This window comes from Diabrotica virgifera, chromosome 10 (assembly GCF_917563875.1).
Source record: "Diabrotica virgifera virgifera chromosome 10, PGI_DIABVI_V3a".
Classification (NCBI taxonomy): domain Eukaryota; kingdom Metazoa; phylum Arthropoda; class Insecta; order Coleoptera; family Chrysomelidae; genus Diabrotica; species Diabrotica virgifera.
Genome location: NC_065452.1, coordinates 100,559,960 through 100,585,766, shown reverse-complemented (window position 1 = coordinate 100,585,766; position 25,807 = coordinate 100,559,960). Strand labels below are relative to the sequence as shown.

Below are 25,807 nucleotides of genomic sequence, written 5' to 3'. Positions count from 1 at the left end.
ATAACATAAAAAATAATAAAAATTCTTAACAAAACACAATTGGTTAATTTTGAAGTACTTAATGATCTAAATTTTATTGATTTTTAAAAATTTTAGTTTAGATATCTATATACCTACTTAATATATTTTTAGAATACATGGCTGACAAAGACTAAATGTAACTATGGTAAATAGATATGTGTCTACAAGGAATTGAATAAAAATCTATGATAACAAAAATAAGGAAATGTCTGTCTTTAAAAAGCAGATTTTAAAAAATTTCTGTCTTTAAAAAGTAGATTCTCATTACTTTTTGTTCTTTCATACATATTCTAATTTTTTTTATCTTATTGCATTGTAGAAATTCTTAAAAAGGGAAATAAACATTTCCGAAAGCTCGAATATTAGATAATAGTGTACTTTAAGGCCCCAGTTTGACTTCTATACCCAAAAAATTAGTGAAATTCGTATTTCCAAACAAGTCAATTAGATACTACTTGTATACAGGGCCGTAACTACCATTGGGGCAACCTGGCAGCGCCCTGGGGCCCCCGGCCAAGGGGTGCCCAGCAGGTGCCCCTTTTTTGACCGGGCATAGAGTTTAAAAAGGAAAATAAAAGTATGTATTTTAAAAGCCGATCCCAACAAAATATTTTCAAATGACACAATTTTAAAAAGACATTACAGGGGCACCCTATAACTGAACATAAAGTTTTAATTTTTCACTGGAGAAATTAGTATTTTCGACTAAAATGCAATTGAAACAGAACCCTTAGAAGGGTCCCCTGAGGCCTGAGCTGAGCTGTGGCTCCCAAGATCTTAACATAAAAATTTAAATTAATACTCAGGGAATTAGTTATTTCGGCGTAATAAAACCTAAAATGCCGTTGGAAGAGGGGCCCGGGCTAAGCTGGGGGCCCCGAGACCTTTCGTAAAGATATAAACTGTTACTGAGGAGATTAGTTATGTTGGTGAAATAAAAACTAAAATGCAACCGGAATAGCGGCCCCCGGTCCCAGCTACTTTGTCTTAACCAATTTACCCAGAACACATCTTGGTACGTGAACGGAACCACATGGCACCACATAGTGAAAAGAAAGGTAAGGGTAAGATGGAATGATCACATTGGAATCAACCCTACCAGTACCACAGCATAATAAATCTAACAGCAGTGACGGTATTCGCATTTGAGAGTGTCACTGCTGAAGATACAATATCGTTTTCTAATATCCTCGTCAAATAGGATTCTGCTCTCATAAAGCTGTATACAATTTTACTTCCCGACGGTCTCCTCCTTTTTGACATTTTCCTATCTCCGTCAATTTTTATTCCACTTTTTCCATATTTAATTTTACCGCATTCTTGAATTTTTCTTCCACCTTTTCAATTTTCTGTATCTCCTCAGCAATCTGATTTACCTCTTCCTGCATTTTCTCTAAACAAACCTTTATATATTCATATTTTTCCACTCGGTTTTGAAGTTTCAAGAAATTTTCTTTTTATTGTTTCATTATATTATCTCATTTTGTTTTACTATCTGTTCATTTTGTTGTTTTTCTTTTAATTTTTTTACAGCGAATAAAAAATAAGGTGATTTCAAAATTTTTTGTGTTGGTCAACTAAAATAGCAAAATGTAGGTTCAAGAAACTTCAGTCATAGAATCCACTAAAATGTGTTTTCGAGGGGTTAAATATCAGACATTTTTTCGGACCCCGCTTTCCGCTGGGGGTAAACCCCAGAACCCTAGGCAGGGGCCCAAAGATCACCTTTGCCCCGGGGCCCCTAAAATCGTAGTTACGACCCTGCTTGTATATAGATATTCTCTTTATATATATTTCAAATTTGTTATATCTATAGTTATATAACATTTACAAACAAATTCAAACTAGTCGGGTAATAAGGTACAGTTGTTTTGTAAAAAAGAGAAGTGACGCCTATGTCTAGCGGTCAAATGATAACATGTATCCAATGTTAACTCCATACTTCTTATATACCGCTAAAACGAGTGAACACACACTGCCAAAGGTTGCTTCTGTTGTTGGTAAGGCGAAGGCGGTAATGTTGTGTTAGTTTTATGTGTAACTTATTATATACGAAACATGAAACATAAACTTATATTCCTCTTCGTATATTTTGTATTCTACAACGACGTATATGCTCAAGGTGAGTAAAAACTTAATATACTATGACAGCTACCTACTGTACGAATTTTAAACCGGTCTTATTTTTTTTTCTTATAAGAACAGAACGTAATTAACTAGGCTTAAATTTTTTTAAGTGTTTTTGTATTTTAAACTGGTTTATGAAAATATCCATTGAATTGAATAAATCTAGTTTTGTATAGGTAATATAATATATATGTTTACGCAAGTTGTTGGAAGTATGCAATTAATTCTTCTTCTTCTTCTACGGCACTACAGCCCAAATTGAGCCTTGGCCTCCTTTATTTTTTGCCTCCACCCTTGACTGTCTGTGGCTGCTCTTCTCCATACACGGACTCCTAAAAGGGCTTGTGCGTCGCTGTTTACTGTGTCTTCCCAGCGCTTTCGTGGCTTCCCAACCGGTCTCTTTCCTTGCATTCTAGCATTCAGTGCTCGTTTTGGTAGCCTATCCTCTCCCATTCTTATCACATGTCCGGCCCATTGCAATCTTTGTAATCTAATGAAGTCTGACAGGGGCGTTTCCTTATAAAGTTGATAAAGCTCGTTGTTGTATCGACTTCTGAAGATTCCGTTTTCCCTCACAGGTCCTAGTATTCTCCTAAGTACTTTCCTTTCGAATGTGTCGAGTTTGTTTTTGGATGTTTCTTTCAGCACCCAGACTTCACTGCCATAGCATGTTATTGGTCGAATTAAGGTTTTATAGATTCTCATCTTTGTATTTCGGTGGACACTTTTTGACCGAAATATATGGGAGAGGGCAAAATAAGCTCTGTTTGCCTGCGTTATTCTCTTCCTTATTTCTCCATCTTCTGATCCGTCGGCATATATTTCTACTCCCAGGTATGTAAACTTTTCAACCGTTTCAATGTCATCTTCATGTATAATGTTTTCTGGGACTATATTTCTTCTCGTCTGAGTCATTATTTTTGTTTTTTCTGTGTTAATTTCCAGACCTAGCATTTTTGTTTGTGTTTTTAACTCTGCATATGTTTCCTGTGCTCCTGTTGATGTTCTACTCATAATATTAATATCATCAGCATAAGCGGCCAGTTGAACCGTTCGGTTGGTCAGTAGATTTCCTCGTCCAGTTTGCATTTGCCTAACCGCATACTCCAGTGCCAGGTTAAACAATGTTGGGGCCAGCCTATCTCCCTGTTTTAGTCCCTGCGAAATGTTAAAAAAGTCTGTCCGGTGGTTTTGTATTCGTACACATGCCTGAGTTTCATCCATTGTGGCTTTAATGAGTCTTATTAAGTTGTGTGGTATTGCCAATTCAGCCAATATATAGTATAGTTTGTTTCTTTTGACTCAGTCGTATGCCTGTTTGAAGTCTACAAACACGTTGTGAACATCAATATCGTGTTCCCATGCTTTGCTCAAGATCTGTTTTACTGTGAATATTTGATCCAATGTGAACCATTTGAAATAGATTTAATATTAAAAAAACCTAATTTAAAAGTAATTAAGAAACGTAGTTACACAAAATATATGCCTTCATATGTCAATTAGTATAAGTCAGAGGCAGGTATGCTGGAATTGTAGGCTTTTACTTGTTTTTATTGCCCAATGACAGTAATTTCCAAATTGGTCAAGCTACTGAACCTTTTTCTGGTAGCAGATCTAAGAACACAGTGCACCGTGCTCCAATCAGAATAGATCTAGGTTAGAGAAATATGGATTTTCTCATGACACTGAAATATCCAGATAGCTGACTACTTTTTTTACTTATTGTAGACCTAAAGGAAAACAACCTACCTGTTTCCTTCCTAGAGTTCACGTCCGTTTTTTAATTATTAACAATTTAGTGCAAAAAACGCGATTTTTTAGATTTTTGCACCCCATTAAAAAGCTAAATAGTCGACTAAAATTACAAAATTTTATTTTTTAGAACATTGACAAAGCTTCAAAATGCCGATTTTTGAATGTTAAAAAGTCAATTTGTTGTTCCGCAAATTGCAAAGTAAATGAAAATCAATATTTGTTAATAACTTTTACTCAATTTAACTTAGAACTTTAGGGTTTCACTCAAAGTTGGGTTTTGGGGTACTTAACAAAACCTTAAAATTTGAGACCGAAGATAGGACAATTCTACGTATGCCAAAAAATGAAAGTAGAAGAGTGATACCGTCAACATCTTTTAAAAAAGATAAAAAAATTTATTTAATATAGGCAAAAATTTTAATGCCGAATTTTGGAAATTTTGTACTTTATAAAAATGTAGAATAACTTTAATAATAATCTCCGTAGAAAAAATCTTTTCATAGATTCTAAAAGCTAGTATTTTAACACGAATTCTCAAATAAAAAAAATAACCTAGGTTCATTTGGGCCAAAGTTAGCCATGTATTTTTTTAATTCAGAGCTAATTTGTTTATAATAATTAAGGAATCTCATTGATGCCATTTTAAAGAATGGAATTTTTATTTTTTGTTAAAAAATTTGCACAAACATTGTACCTTTACAGGATCATCTATGAATTTTCAAAAATGTAGTTCAAATGGTTACTAGGTGGAACCTAAAAATCCACTGAGTTCAAATACCGAAAAAGAGATTTCAAACTAATATAATTTTCTGTATCTCCGGATCTACTCAATGGATTTCGATCTTTCTTTCTTTAATTTGTATGTAATTTCTGCGTACATTACAAATATGTAATTTGATTATAAATTTATTAATTAATAAACAGTCTAATTTGTTTAAACAATTCTTGAAAAAGTATTTTTTTCCAAAAATCTATTTTTTAATCATAGTATCATTTATGATCATAAAAAAAGTTAAAGTATACTTTAATAAATCAATTATTTTTATTAAATAATTATTTATTAAAGATAATTTATTTATTAAAGTATACCTTAACTTTTCTATGATTAATAATGATAGTACCTATAATTCAAAAAATGGATTTTTGTGAAAATTATTATTTTTTAATTATTTAAACAACTGTTATTAAGTAATAAATGTCTAGACAAATTGCATATTTGTAATGTACGTAAAAAGTACATACAAATTAAAAGAAGAAAGATCAAAATCCATTGAGTAGATCCCGAGATATAGAAAATAAAAATATGTAGTTTTAAGTTGCTTTTTTAGTTTTTGAACTCGTGCATTTGTCGGCTTCCAGTTCCCCCTTCAGTTACCACGACTAGTCACCATTTGAATTACATTTTTAAAATTTCGTGTAAAATACCAGCTTTTCGAATAGGTAAAAAGATTTTTTCTACGGACCAGTGGCGACGCGTGACTTTTTCTAAAGTGTTACCAAACCAGATGTAAAAAAATCTTATTTAAAAAAAATTATTTTGAACCTCCCAAATATAAGCTTTTGTTTTCAATCCTGTGGGATAAAATTAAACAATTCACTATTCCCAAATTATATGTATGTAATTATGTATATGTAACAGGTATAACAATAAATAATAAACAAACTAAACATATTATTCTATCATAAAATTAACATAAAAAAATGAACAAGTAGGAAAAAGAATAGATTTTGAAAACTATTGTATATATTTTAATTCTTCCATTTTCAATAATATCATTTTTTTTCTTCAAAATTATATATAAAAAAAATATACAAGGAGAATAACTTTTCAAGTAGTTGATCAATTACGCAATACGTAGCAACAGTCTTCCATGTTTAAATGCACGCACACTGTAATCTGTAATAGGTACTAAACTAATGTTACCAATCCTCAAAATGGTTACAATACTGATATACACAGCGTGCCCGCGCGCCGTCTCTAACAGAGCCGTCGCTCCTTCAAAATTTTCAGAAACGTGCTAGTCCCGGGCGATAGCGAGGTTTCTCCTGCGTTACCACTGCCAGTATTGGTAACAGCATATAATAACGTGCAATGGATTCACATATCTCGCAAATATTTTCGTGCGTCTAGTTGGCTATTTACTGAATTAGGTACTATTAACAAATATTTCTGTTGGTAAAAAATATAAATGGAATTATTTCATAACAGTCATAAAATATTTATTGCAAGATTTTTAACTGTTACCAATGGTAACAGTGGTTACATGGACGCTTCGCCAGTGCTACGGACAATATTTTTAAAGTTATTCTAAATGTTTATGACTATATTAGATAATTTTTTTATCTTTTTTAAATCCATTTTGACGGTATCACTCTTTTACTTTCATTTGGCATACACAGAATTGCCCTATCTTCATTATTTTCTGTCTTATGTTATTGAAAAACGAAGGTCTCTGGGACAAACAAATAGAATAACTTGTAAACTAATAATTAATGGATCGGTCTCAAATTTTGAGGGTTTTTTAAGTACCCCAACACCCAACTTGGAGTGAAACACTAAAGTTCTAAGTTAATTTTAGTAAAAGTTATTAACAAATAACGATTTTCACTTATTTTGCAGTTTGCGAAGCAAAAAATTAACTTTTTAACTTTTAAAAAATGTTATTTTGAAGGCTTTTCAATGTTCTAAAAATTTAAATTCTGTCATTTTATGTCAACTATTTAGCTTTTTAATAGAGTGCAAAAATCGAAAAACGCGTTTTTTGCACTAAATTGTTAATAATTAAAAAACGGACGCGAACTCTACGCAGCAAACAGGTAGGTTTTCATCCTATAAAAAAGTAGTCAGCTACCTGGATATTTCAGTGCCCCGAACATGGTATATTTCTTGCTAATTTCCCTGGACTAATATGACAAAAGTAAAAAGCATACCCAACTATTTCCACCCATGGACTTAGCTGCCATGCTATCGGCTTCTTATATTGGTAACAATTTTTTGATAATGCACGATAATGCAAATGCAAGACCCAGTCCCGGATTAAGAATCAAAATGGGTGTGATGCCAATTGTAACAAAATGGGTGTGATGTGGCAGAATAGATATAAGCTTTGAAGGGTAGTTTACGTAACTTTTGAAGTGTTATGGAAATATGCTAACTGGAAATTCAAGAGACTTTATCAGTAAGGCTCAGGGGAGGATTAGGCCAATTTGCATGCCCTGGTAAGACGGTACCTAATGAAATACTTGAATGATAAAGAAAATAAATTAATATAAGGAGTAATGAAAAGAAAGGGAACTACTGACCGAGAAGATATTACTGAGAACGTATAAGGGCGCCAGGGAAGGATTGAATGAATTCTTCGCCGAGTGACTTATATTGCTGCACCTAACTAATACTTCTATAGATACTAGAAATGGTGGGATAATAAAACATATAAGTATGTACAACCCAATTCAATTAAAAACCTATACACCCTATATACAATTTTTACACTAGCTAATTCCTGACGTACTAGGCTAGTACGCTCCTGTCTACAACGCAGCTTTTACAGTAAGAAAAAAAATGTATTGAATTTATTACAAAGACAGTTAATTATTGATCTACCTATGTATATACAAAACTGACTATTAATGAGGATTAATATTGGTTGACAATCCCGAATCTGATCGGAGGTGACAACCTGACTACAATACGTGACAAATGGAATAAATGTTATTAAATAAGGGAATCTACCCTAGATATTGTGCACAACATCGTCATAGGTCACAATCCCCAACTATTTTAAATAAAGGATATGAACTGTGAAAAGATTAAATTTGTTGAACAATGTTGAATATTACTATGTTAACTATATTTTTAAGGAAAAATGAAGGTATATTATTATTAGAGGGCTTATTTTTAAGTTATTGACACAAAAAATAGTAATTGAAAAATATTATTAGAACAAATGACATGCAAATTTTTATTATAAAAACCTGTCGCTACAACGTAGGCGTGTTGCTTCTTCAAATCCTGTGAAGCTGATGGTGGGAGCGCCAAATAAGGTATCCTCCGTTTTCCCTCAACCCTTGGGAGATACTCCACCAAAAGAAGGTATGGCAAGGAGGTACTTTCCCAGTATCAAAAAAACTCAACTGCTATTCCAAAGAACCAAAAAAAAAACCATCCAAATTACATCCAAAAGAATCCCCAAAATAATGTTTCATTTCATAAAGGTAAACTAAAGTATTGATCTACTTAATTTCCTATCTTATCTTCTTTCTTCCGTGGTCATTGCTTTTCAAAAAGTATTGGAAACAAAACTCTTCTTTTTCACTCCACAAATCCAAAACAAAATAATAATTCCTTCCAACGTAAACTGCTCTTCTATAAACGAATGTTTTAACCAAAAATAGTATTCTTTAAACAATGGCCACGGAAGAATTTATTTGTTGATCCAACGAGATTGGAAATTCAAGTGACAACCCGCTCCGCTGGGCGATATCGTATGTAAATAATAATATGTACAAAAAATCATAAATCAAAATCAGTTCCGTTGCACTGACGTGCAAGGCAGATTTTAGACCTCCCAATCAAAACCTAGTAATAGCGACAATACGAACATCTATGATCGATTGGGTCCAATGACTAATTGTCTTTTCCCTCCAAAAGCTTGGATAATCCCTCCATCTCCGAATGGTATTCCTTTGATATATTAGTGGACATTTTGTAGATTTAAACTTAAATTTTTGTTTCATTTTATAAAACATGTTGCTAGAAGAAATAAAACAAAGAAATAGTCAAGTAACTGTTTATTTATATAATTTTGCAATAAAAAATTATTTTAGTTTTTTTTGTTATATTTATCAATTCGTTATATTTATCAATTTAACGATTCATTTTAAAGTATAATAATTTTTCTAAAAATTGAAAAAAAAAGAAGGTCCTAGAAAAAGTATAGTATTCTACTGATATGTGATGGCTATTACTCACTCTGATGAATAACGACACTCGCCTTCGGCTCGTGTCGCAAACTTCATCATCGTGAGTAATACCCATTATTACAAGCTCGTTTAAGAATATACTATTACTTATTACACAATATGTAATAATAAATAATTATGTATTAAATAAATTTAGCTTGAGTTTTTAAAGCCTTATAATTGTCATAAAGCAACTTTTCTGAGTTTCATAGAAACAAAACTACTTAAAATATCTAAACATCTTCAACTTCCAAATTTTCGAGCATATTTATCATTCTCAATAGCCATAACTGAGGGAAATGCTAGTCTATTTTGTGCCACTGTGGAACGGTGACAGTTTTTAATAATTTTCAATTTTGAAAATGACCGTTTGATTGATTGCCTGTCGCTCTTGTAATCATTAGAGTAAGATAAATCTTACAAGCTACTGACAAATTTCGAAACTGCGATTCGAATTTGTTCTCATAAATAACCCAAAAAGACTATGAAGCAGGAATAAATCGTTTTAGCTATAAGTCCTAAAGATGGACTATGAAATATTTGAACTGCAGTAGTGCATCTTAAATTTCAGCTTCAATATTATCAGTATAGTTTTCATGTAGTTTTGAAGCACACTCCTTTATTTGAGTATCACTTGGTTTTGGAAAAACACACAAAACACCAAATACTGTGTTACTGACTCGTACGCTATCAACTGACGACTCAGTTCAATAATTTAGCTTATCCACAATTGGTAGATTCGTTTCAACATTAAACTTTTCTCCACCCTGTAGAAAAACTTCATTGGAATTAGCATCATCAAAGTGTAGTTTTCTTGCTCGCGTTTGTTTACTCTCGTCGGTATATTCAGTCAGAGTATTGTAGATCGCAGACCTTCTGCTCGTAGTAAGCAAAATTATCTCTTTGTGATTTTAAAAACTCCAAAAGTCATTTTAAAAGATAAACTGCAGTTTCCAGTTCAATCTCTTCTCTCTGTAATGATTTCCTGACAGCGTTGATGAGTTGTAAAATTGTTGTCCAAAACTCATTCATTATGAATGTTTCTGTTTTGACATTTATTTCAACAAACACTTAGCCTCATGAACTGTTTCAGCTTTCTGATTAGGGTCTTTAGCAAGAGTATGAAGAAGAGATTTGAAGGCGTTGTAACCTTAAGGCTACGGCTCCACGGGCGACAAATTTACGCTAGCAGTAGCCGTAAAACAAACTTAAGTTTCCGCGGAACTGAATAGGAATAGCCGAACTGAACCGACTACGCACAACCAAGACAAAGCTCTTGTTGCATCAGCCCTTGCAGTCCATCTAGTGCTGCTTGTTCTTTTAAGGGCAAGGTTTAGTCGTGGCGAATGGGATCGCTTAGTTGAGTTTCATTTAAGCATTTAATTGTAGCTTCCCAACGGTGGGTAGAGGCTGAAAAAAAGTTGTACACGGACAGAACAAATCCAAAATACGATATTGCTCCAACGGGTCCAACGCAACTTTTAGCAGTACTTACTCCAACTAAAGCGAGTGTGCGACTGTGCGGAACAAAAAATGTAAATTTCAAGTTTGTTAATCTTAGATAAATGAGCCTGGAGACCATTGTATTTGCCTGACATGTAGCGAAAGGCATGGGTAGCGAGAGGGCTGTCTCATTTGTTGCTCTTGCTCTTACTACTTTTCTAAGAAACCGTGCAGACTGATAGGCAGTACTGTTTCTTCTATCAAGTGCCCATTCATTAGCGACTTATTCTCATAACATAGGCTTTCTATGTGAACAAAAGTATGCATTGTACCATCACTTTTATGGTATTGCGCGATATTTGAATTTTTCAACATAATATAATTTATTATTTTTATTTAAATCTAATTATTATTTTTTCATTTTGATCACTGCGAGGCCCCTTTTGGGGTCGAGGCCCCTAGGCAACTGCCTACTTTGCCTATTGGTTAATGCGGCACTGGCAAGACCTCACGTTCACAAACTGTAATCGAATATTTACAACAGGAAATCTTCGGACTTTGAATTGGCCATCGCGTAGTCCAGATCTTAACCCGATTGAACATTTGTGGTACATAATTGGCGGAAGACTACGACAGTATTTGCCACCTCCTAGAACCTTACAAGAGGTAGAAACAGTAGCTCTCGACTCTCGAGATTTGGAATGATATTGATCAAGACCAAATAGCGTACCTACCTCATTTGTAATATAAAAGTATATATTGTTCGTCCGCTATAACTTTTCCCATGTTCAAATTAAGTCAAAACATAAAGTGAACCGTACGCCGATGTGTGTAATCTATAGTCTATAGTATACAGTATACAAAATGTATATACACATCGACGTTCGTTTCACTTTATGTTTTGACTTAATTTGTTTGAAAATGAATCGTGACGCATGGGAAAAGTTATAGCGGACAAACTATATATATCTCTTTTATTATCGAACATAAGCGAATTAATTAAAAAACAAAATGTTAAGAAAGCCTAAGGCTACAATAGAATAGAATAGAATAGAATAGAATAGAAATATGCTTTATTGTCTTGAAAAATTTAACAATTTTATAGACAAAGCTTACAAGAATCATAAATAAAAACAATAACAAATACAATTTACTAGAATTATACAAATCGTCAATATAAATAAAACATAATAAAGTGAAATAAAAATCAGTAACAATCTATTGCAAAATTAAAAAAATTTCAAATTGCGTAATCTACCTTAAGAAATTTAATAAGTAATTTAATAAGTTATGCTGCTGCATGGCAGTGGCGGCTCGTGACCTCAGTACACGGGTAGGCGACATGTATCCACAAATTCTATTTTTTCTAACTTCATCATTATATAACTTATTTGATAAAGAAATATGTCCAGCTAAAGCACTGTCAATAGTTTGATTATTTTTTTCTAACCGTTTTAAACCTAAGCAATTGTTTAAATGTTCTTTCGAAAATTCATGTTTTTTGACATCAGCTGATAAATTTTTCAAATCTGAATATCCCTGACTCATCCAAACATTATTTTGCTTCAAATTTGAGAGCAACAGACAAGGCCAACAAAAAAGTGAATTTTTAAAATAACTTCCGCATAACCATTTATGGTTTTCATACCATATTCGATCTCGAAAATTGTCGATTGTCTTTCTTCTTATCTGTTGATAAAATTTTTAAATTTGGTAAAGGCCGACCCATTGAAATAATTTCTAATCTTTCTTGATTATGGCGCCTTGAAAAAGGCGTCTCAATCAAACTGCATATTATATCGTGTAAAATATTCATTTTACTTTAATATGGGCGGTTTCACCAACGACAAATAGTAATTTATTCGACGAATAAAGATATTCGGCCAATGAAACTAACACACCTACGTTTCACCAACTTCAAATATGACTTATTTTATTTGTCTCAAATAAAGAGTTACTCTTCGAATAAATTGACAAGTTAACCTCGCTTTAAATTTTAAATATCTATATAATCAAATGTAACAAAGAACATTCGTCATTTTAACTTTAAATTATCAAAATTGTATTGAAACACAATAAAAATAAAATATAATCGACTGATAAATTTTATTCCGCCAATAACTAAGTATTCACAGATTTATTTGTTGTTGGTGAATTATTACTAACATAAATTAAAATACTCTTCAATAGACCAATCTTAAATTTGCCTGTTTATTATTCACTTTTCATAAACAGATTTAAATTCTCCTACCTATTTTTATTGAATACTTAACCTACTAGCAGCCCAAATCAAAAAACAATTTAAAATAGTTTCACAACACACAAGAGAATCAACTGAGAGATGTGAGCGATTTTGTTATGCTGAAGGCCTGTAGGCTACAAAATCTGGTGCCTAACTTCCTAAAAAATTCGTGGAAATTATGGCCCAGTACCGCCAGAACTTAAGGGCTTTAGCTGGCGTAAAGAGCGAGATGGCACATCAATTCTGTTGCATCGTTGTTCTATTCTAGGCGATGTTTAAAAGTGCCTTACCAGTGAATATATAGAATCTTAATACTACTACTACAAGGGGCGTACAATAATTACAATTTCGTAGAGAAATTAAATTTTTTTTTATGTAGGTATTGTGTCAAAATTTAACAATTTTGAAATAAGTAATTTATATTAATAATTTATATTATTGTACATTTGGAGAGGTTAGGCGGCGCCTACCTTGCCTACCCCGACGGGCCGCCCCTGCTGCATGGCACTCAAATATAGATTAAGATTCTACTTTACTTATACATAAGAATACTGTAATTTCTTAGCTATTGGTTAAGAAACTAACTCTGCTATTGAATAATATGGTCTTTCAGATAAATAGGCTTTTGTCATTTTACGGAACTTGGGGAAAGATGTTGCAGATTTAAGTTGTAGAGGGAGATGGTTGTATAGTTTTTTTGCAGAATATAATATAGATTTCTTTACTAACTCACTGGGCGGGATCGGTAAATAGATGTCACAGGTAGAATTTCTGGTGGAATAGTCATGTCTAGGTCTTGCTGGAAACAGGGCCGGTTCTAGAGTTTTGAGCGCCCCGGGCAAAACAAAATTTGGCGCCCTTTCTTACGAAATATTATATACTGTAAATATAAAAAATAGTAAAAAATGCAAAAAATCAAAATTTCATTATAAAGAGCTATGTAACAATATATTTAATCAAAAAATAGTACAACAGTCAGTTATTATTTATAGCTTAGTGCAACATATATGGCGTAGCACAACGAGCGCATTTGAAATTCAAGCAACGAAGCGAGACAAAAGATAAATGCACATTGCCAACAAACAGAAAAAATGTATAACGTTGTGCTTTTACAATACCAAAAAATATGTTGATTGTGTGCACTGCAAGCGTACAATCTGCATCCCCAATGACTAAATTGAGGGAGTGGGATCCACATAGCATAACAAATAAGGAGGATATTCTTTGCAAGCACGAGCTTGTACACCTTTATTTCTTCCTTTCATGTTAGAATCGTTGTCATATACTTGGTCTCTACAATCATCTAAATTCAATTGAAAATCATTCATTGTTTTATTATATAATTAGTAGGCCTATGCCTCGATACTTAGAGCTAAGGCTATGGGAGACAATGGAAGACCTCGAAGTTCCACGAATATTAATAAAAGCAGTATAAGCACTATACAAGAAGAACAAAGTAGCTATCAAAACGGGCAATAGAATATGCAGTCCATTTAAGACAAAAAATGGACTGCTACAGGGCTGTTCCATATCCCTTATCCTATTTTAAATATTCCTGGAAAAAACCTGAAACCATGGAGAAGAAAGTGCGAAGGAATGGGTATACCAGTAACAAAAGAATAGGCTGGAAATAGACGAAGGTAAACAAATCAAAGGAACAGACAAGTACAAGTATTTAGGTTTCATAATATCAAAAAGAATCCGGTATTGTTGGACAAGAACATCAGTATAAACACAAAAAGAAGAATGTAGCACACCATGACAAGAAGTATTCTGACTTATGGGTGTGAAAATTGTATAATAAATAAGAAAGCCAAAAACAAATTAAGAGCAACAGAGACGGAATTCCTAAGGAAAAGCTGTGAGTAACAGCTAAAGTTAAGAGCAACAAAAAGAGATAGAATAAATAACAAAGAGATTAAGAAAAGAATGGAAATGAACTCAGATATAATATATTACATAGAACAGAAGGAGTTAACCTGGTACGAACAAGAAGAAAAGCAGACAAAAAACGTTGGATCAACAGAGGTGAAGTGGATGAAGCGATGGAAAGAAGAAATCTGCAGGAAGGGGACTGACAAAACAGAAAGAACTGGTGAGAATGGTTCAGTGAAGGAATACACTGAAAACTGTGGAAATTAGGAAGGATACAGGGTGTTTCTAAATAATTGCGAAAAAACTTTGAGGATAATTCTACATGAAAAAATGATGGCAGTTTGTTCTATAGACGTATGTCCGCAAATGTTTTGTTTCCGAGAAACGAGGTGTTGTAACCCTTTTCTTCATACGACGCGCCATTTTTTATGCAAAATATAAAACATCTTAACGCTTACAAAGTATTCAAAATAGGTTTCTATACATTCATATGAAGAATAACTTATCATTCCTAATTTATACATACCCAGATTGGTAGAAAAAAATTTAAATGGAAAAATAAATCACTTTACAATGAAAAAATAGTTAAATTTAATTATTAAAAAATAAAAAAAATGTAAATGGAAAAATAAATCACTTTACAATGAAAAAATAAGTAAATTTAATTATTGAGACCGATGAGAATAATAATAATTTTTTTAAATTCCTTCAAATGTTCAATATTCTGGTCGTTTACCTCATGACCTCATGTGCAATAAGTTAATATTATGATTTCCTACCATAAATTTAATTATTCATTTATTTTTTTTATTACGTGGATAGCTACTTACCGAAATTTATGTAACGGATAAAAATTTATTAATTCCACAACCAATATTTTACAAAACTTGTTTTATTCCACTTTAAAGCATACGCGCCAGTGTTAATGCAAATTTATAGAAAGACAAAATTATTAACCAAAGAGTTTTACGATATAAGTGCCAGTAGTAGGTATATAGTATCACTGACTATTCATAATTTTGTTGATAATTTAAAATTTGATCTTCGTCCATTTTTAAAGTAGATTGTTCACATACCTACGTGACAAATGACCCAAAAAATGAACAACCTTTTTAGATCATAAAAAGAATTTGTCTGCATTAATTTTGTATGAGTGATAAAAACCATAACATTTCTATGTTATTAGTGAGTTATGAATTCTGACTATAGATAGAAATATGTCATAGGAAAAATGTTCAAAGTTAATATGTAAAATTAAAAAAAAATAATGAATGAAAAAAATGTATTTTTTTATAGGCGTCCTTCAAAATTTGGCGCCCCTCAACATTTGGCGCCCCGGGCGGTGGCCCGGCTCGCCCGCCCCTTTATCCGGCGCTGGCTGGAAAGACATGTAGATGTTTACGAATTAAGCAATCAGTTTCTAAAATATATAAAGAAGGTAAAGTTAGAATCCTGTGATCTTTGAAGTAGCTTCTGCAATGTGTTGTTCTTCTGAGGCCAAACAGATATTTTATTGCTCTTTTTTGTAATTTAAAAATAACATCGGATTGGGCAGCTGTACCAGAACCCCAAAAAGGCAGACCATATCGAAGATGGGACTCGAACAATGAAAAGTATGTTATTTTGGAAGAGGCTAAATCAATTTCCTTCGAAACAGATCTTATTGCAAAGCAAGCTGAGGATAGTTTCTTGCTTAACACATCGATATGAAGGGACCATTTAAGGTTGCTATCTAAAAAAATACCAAGAATCTTTACAGAATCAACGATACTGATCTGGCTGTTATGAAGAGGTAAGGGTTGAAGAGTTCCTTTATAGGGTAACGCTACTGTTTTATCTACGTTAAAAGAGAGTGAATTAGAATCAGACCAGGATTTTATTGTGAGTAGATCAGAAGTTATAGTAGCATGAAGAGTTGCGATATTTGAGTTGCTCCAAGTGATACTGGTATCGTCAGCAAAAAGAAAAACTTTTCCATCGATTTTTAAACTAGTGATGTCATTAATAAAGATAAGGAAAAGTAGAGGACCCAATACTGAACCTTGTAGTACCCCACATACAACATTTTTGAGACTAGAGTCTGTATCATTTGCTCTAACCAGTTGTTTCCTATTATCCAAGTAAGATTGAAACCAGTTCAAAGAAGTACCTCGAATTCCATAGAAATCTAGTTTTTTTTATCAAAATGTCGTGATTTACACAATAAAAAGCTTTGGCATAATCACAAAAACAGTGGCAGTGTGTAGATTATTGTTTAATGCTTGATAAACCTCATGTAGTACAGAAAACATGGCATCGGTGGTACATTTATTATTTAAAAAGCCTAACTGATTTTGTGATAAAATCGTGTTATCAACGAGAAAGCATAAGTCGGGCTTTTATGAGTCTTTCAATAATTTTGGAGAGTACCGGTAGTAATGCAATAGGTCTATAATTGCAGGCAATAGATTTTTCACCACCCTTATGAAGAGGAATAATGATGGCCGTCTTTAGGCACTCTGGAAATTCAGTTATAATTTCAATATTTTATATATGCTAGCTAGAATATTCCACAGGGTGTTCCGAAATTTACGGAAAAAACACAGTATGATTGTTACACCCGGTATAAAATGACACTTACCTGTCTAGCAACAATACCATTACATCGAGTTTCTTAAATAATAAGGCTATAACATACTAAAAAAATCACTGAAATCGGACAACAGGTTTAGGAAATTCGAGACATCTAACATGTCCCATTTTGAAGGTGTTCCGTTAATTTTGCCGCTGTGTGTAGTTATAATAGACCAGGCCGGATCTGTGACAAAACGTCTATTTTTGGATGTGCGAGGTGGCATTCGGATTTTTGCAGAAAAAGTTAGGTGATAACTTCAGTAATAATAATTGACTTAGCCTCCCTCTCAAATAGGTCCGGAACATTAATAACAAAAAATTAAAATACTTAAAAATTACTAAAAATATCGCTATTTCTTTTGCTTTCCATGCTTATAAAACTTATAACTTTAAAACGATTAAGTTTGGAGCAAAGTCGTAATGGAAATAAAATAAAAATAATTAAATTTTCTATGACTGGTTAAAAATTACCCTTGCTGCAAAATAACAATAAATACAAAAAAGTGGGGAACAAGCCTTTTGCTTTTCTTATTCAATGTTTTCAACTACTTAGATTGCACATATGACCTTCATAATTCGCATAAAAAATCTTTGTAACACAATAAAACAGTACACGATATTTCATTAAAAGCGATGTAATAGAAGGATATAATAAATTAACATAGTTTTAACCAGTCGCATCTCATAAAAACAGGGCCGTCTTAGGCATACACGGCGCCAGGGTGCAAGATTCATCTTTGCGCCCCCTTTTGTCAGAAGATTATATAGGTACGCTAAAATTAAAACTAATTGTGTTTGCTTTCTTTATTTATAATATTTTAAAAAAACATGGTTTCAGTATTCAAAAAAGATCAATCTTATAACACTATACTTATATCAAAGTCTACTTTTCTAGCTTTTTAAGTTGGCAAAGGTTTTTATTACTACGGTTATATCTATTTTTACTTGCTTTTCTATACTTATTAAAGCCAGATTTGTTAATTTGTCTTGACCCATTGTTGAGCGCAGATAATTTTTGATCAATTTAAGTTTAGAAAAGGACTTTCGCTCCTTCGGCTACTGTTACTGGAAGTGTTTAATATATCCTGAGACATGTAAAAATATTTGGGAAAAGGAAGAGTAATTTATTAGAAATATAACTCAAAATATCGAGTAGAGTTGTGTATTTATTTATAAGAAATATTGGTAACAATTCTAACTCATGGAATAGATCTTCACCATCTATATAAGATCTATTTCCATCCGCTAATTTTTTTTTGTACATTTAAACATTGCGTGTTTTTTAAGTTTTCTTAGGAGTTCCTCCAACTCGATATATTTTCCAAGAAAGAAAAAATATCCTAAAAATATAATGTTCCCTTAACATTTCAAATCTTTTACTTAATTTTCCAATGGCAATGTTTAATAAATAATAAGATAAGTTAATTTTAAAATTTGTTTTTGGGTCTAAAAGAGGCTCGTTTGCAGCCTCGTAAATGAAATGTTTTTTTCGGGGACGTTCGGGAACAGTACATAAAATGTCAGTACGGTTGTTGGATAAATCTTTACTAACTTGATCCAGCACATTAACAGCTTCCGAAATAATAATATCGCTCGTTTGCAAAGTTTTGCTGACAATATTAACCTTTGCTAAAATATTGTACCATGTCACGACAAAGCAGATAAATTTAAAGTTCTTAATTTTGTTATCAATGAGCTTGCAATGTTTCTTGTGCCATTGTCGTATATGTTGTTGTCAAAAATTGAATATAATGCACTATAAATATTCCCCATATTAAAACGAAGTCTTTTTAATCAGTAAATTCTACTCTTCCATCGAGTATTTTAAAGCGGTTTAATGTAGGTAATAGAATAGCCCACCCGCGGGAGGGTTGCGCTGGACGGTCGCTTCACCGACCGGTCTGGCGTGACGCTCTTGCGGGGGGAGGCTAGGAGGCCGCCAAACTCATGGAATGCACGCGAAAAGTGCCGGAGGGGAGTTAAGAGTAAGGTCGGTGGGTCAGATATGCACGCTAAGTGCGGTTCCAGACCCGTCGGCTGGAGAAAGAGGGGGTGAGTTTAGTCGGCAGGCGGCCTCGGCCCGCGGTGAAGCGTGCCGGTCTGAATCCGACACACCTGGGACACCTTTCCAGACGGTCTTTTGAAGATTCTCACCTAAAAAAAAAAGGTAATAGAATAGTGGGTATCTCATTCATTATGATTATGACATTCCACCGTAATATTGAGGCGCAAAAAAATATAAATTTCTTGAACAATCGAAAATTTTTTTGTTATTTCCAAGGATCACTTAGCAGCATCATTTAGCACTAAATTCAGGCTATAAACCGCACAAGGAACACAAAATGCACGAGGAATTATGTTTAAATATTTTTTTGAAGGCCAATATTTTTCTTCTCATATTTGCTCCATTATCATACCCTTGACCTCGTAAATTATCTAAATCAATGTTCATTAATTTCAAAAATTCTAACAAATAATAATAATATGCTAACCCTTGTTCGGTAGTATCAGTAACCGGTAAAAAACCTAGAAAATCCTTTCTAATGGACCAAGAGCTAGCAACGTCGGAAAAAAAATCATTTTAAGACGGCTGATTCTTTCATATATTGTTTCCTATGCTTCCTCGAACACCGTACCGGCCATCTGGCTACTGATACAGGTTGCGTTCATTACTGCGCAGCACACTTGTACAGGTAAACATATCGAATTTAAAATTATTTTAAGACGAAAAAATTTTTTGTCATTACTTTTTAAACATTATTAGAAATATAAACTCGAGAATGAAGCTTACTGCCCGACGCGTAGCGGAGGGCAGTAATCATTCAAGGGAGGAAAAGGCACTTTACTCCCATGTTATACATATGGTTTTTCCACCTTCCTCAAATAACAAGTCATTTATTTATTTTTACTTAATTTATTTATGTATCTAACCAACAAAATTTATTAGAACTAAAACTAACAAGTAGGTACAATATAACTGTCAACTGTCAAATATAAGTCAAATTATTAATGTAAACATTGTTAAATCAGAATAACAATTTACTGTTTTTTACCATTCTGCAAAATACAAAGTGTTTTTAAATAAACGTTAAAATGTATAGATACTTACGTAATAGAAAATAGATATTGTACAGGGCGTCAATAAGTTATATTTCATGAATGACATACCATGACGTCACTTTTACTTTTCCTCCCTAGGGAGGAAAAATATTTTCCTCCCTAGGGAGGAAAAGTACAACTTTGCTCCCTACAATCAGGTCCGGAAAAGTATACTTTCGGTAGAGGTAGGTGGAAAAATTTTTAGTCCTAAAATAATTTAAATTCAATATACAGGGTGATTGATGAGTGTGATAAAGCTCAGTAGATCCCCTATAGTAATAGATAGCAATAAAAGTTAATAATAAAAATTGTGGCCAACTTTCAGCTTCACATTACGAAATCAGTTAGATTGTTACAGGGTGTTCGATAATATAGTGGCAGACCAAACTTATATTTTTTTAAATGGAACACCCTATATTTTATTTTATATTCGAAATCCTCTTAACTTCCCCATCATAAAAATATAAAGGTTTGTTATGTTATATAGGGCTTTTACAAAGTTATAACCAGTTTTTTATGAAAATCGTAACAAGTTCAGCTCCCTGTATAAATAAAAAAAGCACAACAGCGATGGTTTATTGGTGCCATATTTTTTTCTTGATTGTGAAAATTTTTAAGAATTGTTGATGTTGATATTACTAATTTTCCTTATATAGAATACAGGGTGAGTCAAAACGCAAGTACATTCTTTTCTCAGAAATTTTAAATGGAACACCCTTTATTTTATATTACTATCGAAAAATATCATTACCGTACTTTAATTTTTGTATAATATTCCCTATGCCTAAATTTGTCAGTTTTCGAGATATTTTCATTTTTCAGAGCAAGTTATTAATTAGGGTGTTCTATTTAAAATTACTGTGAAAATAATGTACTTGCGTTTTGACTCACCCTGTATTCGATATAAAGAAAATATTAGCAATATGAACCATTTTTATAAATTTTGACAATCAACAAAAAAATATGGCACCAATAAACTATTGCTGTTGTGCTTATTTTTATTTATATACAGGGAGCTGAACTTATTACGATTTTCATAGCACATTGGTTATAACTTTGTAAATACCCTGTATAACATAACAAACCTTTATATTTTTGTGATGGGGAAATTAAGAAGATTTCAAATATAAAATAAAATATGGGGTGAGTCCGTTTAAAAAAACAAAAGTTTGGTCTGCCACTATGTTATCGAACACCCTGTAACATTATAACTAATTTTGTAATGTGAAGCGCAAATTAGCTACAATTTTTGTTATTAACTTTTGTTGCTATCTATTACTATAGCGGATCTACTAAGCTTTTTCACACTAATCAATCACCCTGATTTTGTGTTTACCTGTACAGGTGTGCTGCGCAGTAATGAACGCAACCTGTATCAGCAGCCAAATGGCCGGTACGGTGTTCGAGGAAGCATAGGGAACAATATATGAAAGAATCAGCCGTCTTAAAATGATTTCTCGAAAACATTGCTAGCTCTTAGACCATAACTTGGGCAAGCTTTGTTGACGAATTGAAATAAGCAAACCTAACAACAATAGTAAGTTGTTTTAAAAGATCAACAATTGTGCATTTAATTTTTTCACCAATTACACTTATCAATTCATTTTGATTATGTCCACGATAATGAGGCATATGATGCTGAACACTTTGAATTCGTGCAATATGTTCTGATAGCGCACTATCAAAATTGGAAATACATTCGATTAATTTTAAAAAGTTACCGTTATCCGATTCATACAAACTTTTACTGGTTCCTTTTAATGGTAAATTTTGTCCTGCTAAAAATCACCCCCTAATTAGCATCCTACATGAAATTAATCATTACCGCTTCAGAAGTTACTTTACTTACTTATATATTGTTTAAACGATCTGTCTCTAATCACGAGTGTATGCAAATTTTGAACAGCTTTAACCAATTTTTGTCCTACAGAAAAACAAAAAAATTCATTGTCACTCGACATTCAAAATAGTGTAAGCGTCACCTTCTGGAAATTATTGTCGGAATAATCTAAATGGGTTTCATATTTCATTTCCATATTATAGGTGCATTAATAGCCTTTGTAAAAAATACCGAAAGTGCACTTGTACTCGTATATGTTTGGTATTTGTAGTTTTTTTAAGGACAAGAAGCGCAAGTTTGAGCCTAACAAGTGTTCGGCTTGCGCCCTTTGGACTTGGCGTCCGGGTGCCCCGCACCCCTTGCATCCCCGGGTTGAGACGGCCCTGCATAAAAATTTAATTACGTTTATTTCATTTCGTTGCGACTTTGCTCAAAAATGAATCGTTTTAAAGTTAAGGGCTCCATTCACGTTTGATCGGTAACGATACATGTATCGCGACAAATTGCGATACACATATCATGAGATTTGTATCTGTTTCACGACAGTGATACAGATGGCGATACAGTTATAGACGACGAAGATAAAGGGCCCCATTCACGTTGAGATTGGTATCGATACATGTATGGCGACAAATTGCGATATACGTATCATGAGATTTTTATCTGTTTCACAACAGTGATACAAACGGTGATAGAGTTGTAGATAATGAAGATAGAGAGTTGTGATACTGATACAGCGATACTGAGACAGCCAAATACACTATGAGATTTGTATCGCGATACTGATACTTGCGACATGTATCGATATCTGGAAATTATTGTCGGAATAATCTAAATGGGTTTCATATTTCATTTCCATATTATAGGTGCATTAATAGCCTTTGTAAAAAATACCGAAAGTGCACTTGTACTCGTATATGTTTGGTATTTGTAGTTTTTTTAAGGACAAGAAGCGCAAGTTTGAGCCTAGCAAGTGTTCGGCTTGCGCCCTTTGGACTTGGCGTCCGGGTGCCCCGCACCCCCTGCATCCCCGGGTTGAGACGGCTCTGCCCAAAAATTTAATTACGTTTATTTCATTTCGTTGCGACTTTGCTCAAAAATGAATCGTTTTAAAGTTAAGGGCTCCATTCACGTTTGATCGGTAACGATACATGTATCGCGATAAGTTGTGATACACATATCATGAGATTTGTATCTGTTTCACGACAGTGATACAGATGGCGATACAGTTATAGACGACGAAGATAAAGGGCCCCATTCACGTTGAGATTGGTATCGATACATGTATGGCGACAAGTTGCGATATACGTATCATGAGATTTGTATCTGTTTCACGACAGTGATACAAACAATGATGGAGTTGTAGATGATGAAGATAGAGAGTTGTGATGCTGATACAGAGATACTGAGACAGCCAAATACACTATGAGACTTGTATCGCGATACTGATACTTGCGACATGTATCGATAGCGATCTCAACGTGAATGGGGGCCTTAAGGGTCCCATTAACGTTGAGATTGGTATCGATACATGTATCGCGACCAGTTGAGATATACGTATCATGAGATTTGTATCTGTTTCACGACAGTGATACAAACGGTGATGGAGTTGTAGATGATGAAGATAGAGAGTTTGGATGCTGATACAGAGATACTGAGACAGCCAAATTTACTATGACAGGGGTCACCAATTAGCGGACCGCAGTCCGCATCCGGATCGTGAGCTACTTTTGTGCGGACCGTCATTAAATTCAGAATATAGCGTTTGGCAATTTTGAAAATGTTTGGCCATGAAATTAAATATTATCTATGTTTGACTCAACTTATGTGTGCGAAGCCGCTTTAACAAGAATGAACTTTATTAAAAATCGGTACAGATCACAGCTAACAGATGAATATCTCAACTCCCCAATGAGAATCAGTTGCACCAAACTCACTCCAAACTTCAGACAGTTTGTACATAATAAAAAATGTCATTTTTCTTACTGATAATTTAATTTTGTAAAGAGTTTTCCCCTTATTGTTATACTTATTATAATCATTAATTTTGAATTTAAAATATAAAAAAACGTACATGACAATTTTATATTAGCGAAAAGCCACACGGTCGATGATTTACGGCGCCGTAAGAGCAGTAACCTATTGGTTGACTAACTCCACCACCAATTGTAGATGAAATAGGAGTTAGTCAACCAATGCCTCGTCAGGTTTACTGCTCTTACGGCGCCGTAAATTATCGCGTGTTGGTCGCTAGCGAGGCCTTTCGCTAATATAAAATTGTTATGTGCGTTTTTTTTATATTAATTTCTTCTCTACTATATGTTAAGTGGGAGTACTTTTCAGGTGTGCATGTAATTAAAATAGTTTTCAGATTTAATAAGTTTGCAACAAACAGCTTGCATTGAAACTAATGTACAAAAGATAACAAATTATTTACCATTTCGTACTAAGTATGATTATTAAGTTTAAATTTCTGTTTTAATAACTGGATTTCAAGAAAGTTAAAAACTATGTATGTACAAAACTGAAGATGTCTAAAAACTTGATAAAGACGTTATTAACATCCAAACCATAAATTCCTAACTTATAAAATATTCTCAATAACAATTTACAATACTTCTGTGTTACTGAGAATAACGTCAAAACAATACACAATGATTTTATATTTTATTTATTGTACCAGGAAAGTATTCAATTCTGCAGTGGCCAAAAAACAATCAGATATTATTAGGTTTCCTTTCCATATTACTCCATGTTGTGAGGCCGCTTCCGAATGACAAATTTTCTGATTCGTTTTTTTTTGTGGATTCCTGTTCAAAAATGTCCCCTTAAACAAATCAGAAGGGGCCCGGGATGCCGAACAAAACAATCTTTTTATACAAATTCAAAATTACCTTTTAGCCGCGAAAATTGTATTAAAAAAAGATCTCTTGTCATTTTTTTCAAAAGTTGATAGTTTTTGAGTTAAAAGCGATTTAAAATCTGAAAAATGTGAAAATACCTACGCATTTTCGAGGTTTGAAAACTCATATGTAAATTTTTAGTTTTCAGGTTGCCAAGTGCCTAAATTGAAGTTTAAAAATTCAATTTCAAGATTCTAACGAGTAATCGGGACTTACTTCAATATAGACCGTTGTTTTTTAATTGTTAATTATGCGAGTCCACTCGACTTTTAAGCTGCCGCACATCGCAATTTATGGTGCGTCTCTGTCGCACTGATTATACATAATATATTACGTACTTATGCGAAAAATGCCCAACAAATACTTCACATTTATTAAAATTTTATAATTTATTATTAACATATTTTTTTCTTAATGATTTATTTATTTATTCAATTAATTATTGCCAATGTGCTAATTAAATACGCCAATAAAAACAAACGGTCGAAATTGAAATAAACCCAGATAACTCATCAGAATCTTGAAATTGAATGTTTAAACTTCACTTTTGCAACTTGCACTTGACAACCGCAAAAATAATAATGTAGGTACACATGAGTTTTCAACTTTCGAAAATGCTTATTTTCGCATTTTTTAGATTATAAATCACTTAAAACTTGAAATCTATCAAGTTTTGAGAAAAATGACAAAAATCTTTTTTGTTTAAGATGTCCCAAAAATGCTAAAAACATATTTTCGGGGGCAAAAAAGGTGATGTTTTGGATTTATTAAAAAAATTTTAAAAACAATTTCTGCATAAAAATTTCGCACTACACCCTTCTGATTTGTTTACCGAATTGGAACAACCAGACAGGTAGTGGTAACTCTGGACCCCGGAAGTGTCATAGGTTTTTGAAACGGACCCTTAGGAAATATAATTGTGACCCC

At 33.1% G+C, this 25,807-nt stretch overlaps 1 protein-coding gene across 2 annotated transcripts in view; it reads left to right on the top strand.

The window, feature by feature from the left end:
- The first annotated feature begins 1,956 nt into the window (after positions 1-1,956).
- LOC126878475 (venom protease-like) overlaps positions 1,957-25,807 on the top strand; it is a 72,388-nt gene continuing 48,537 nt past the window's right edge. The window contains exon 1 of one of the 2 annotated variants that reach the window (XM_050641223.1): positions 1,957-2,143. In XM_050641223.1, the coding sequence (XP_050497180.1) occupies positions 2,080-2,143 (64 nt within the window). In that variant the 5' untranslated portion in view covers positions 1,957-2,079. The remainder of the gene's footprint in view (positions 2,144-25,807) is intronic. The other variant, XM_050641224.1, reaches the window with a different exon arrangement.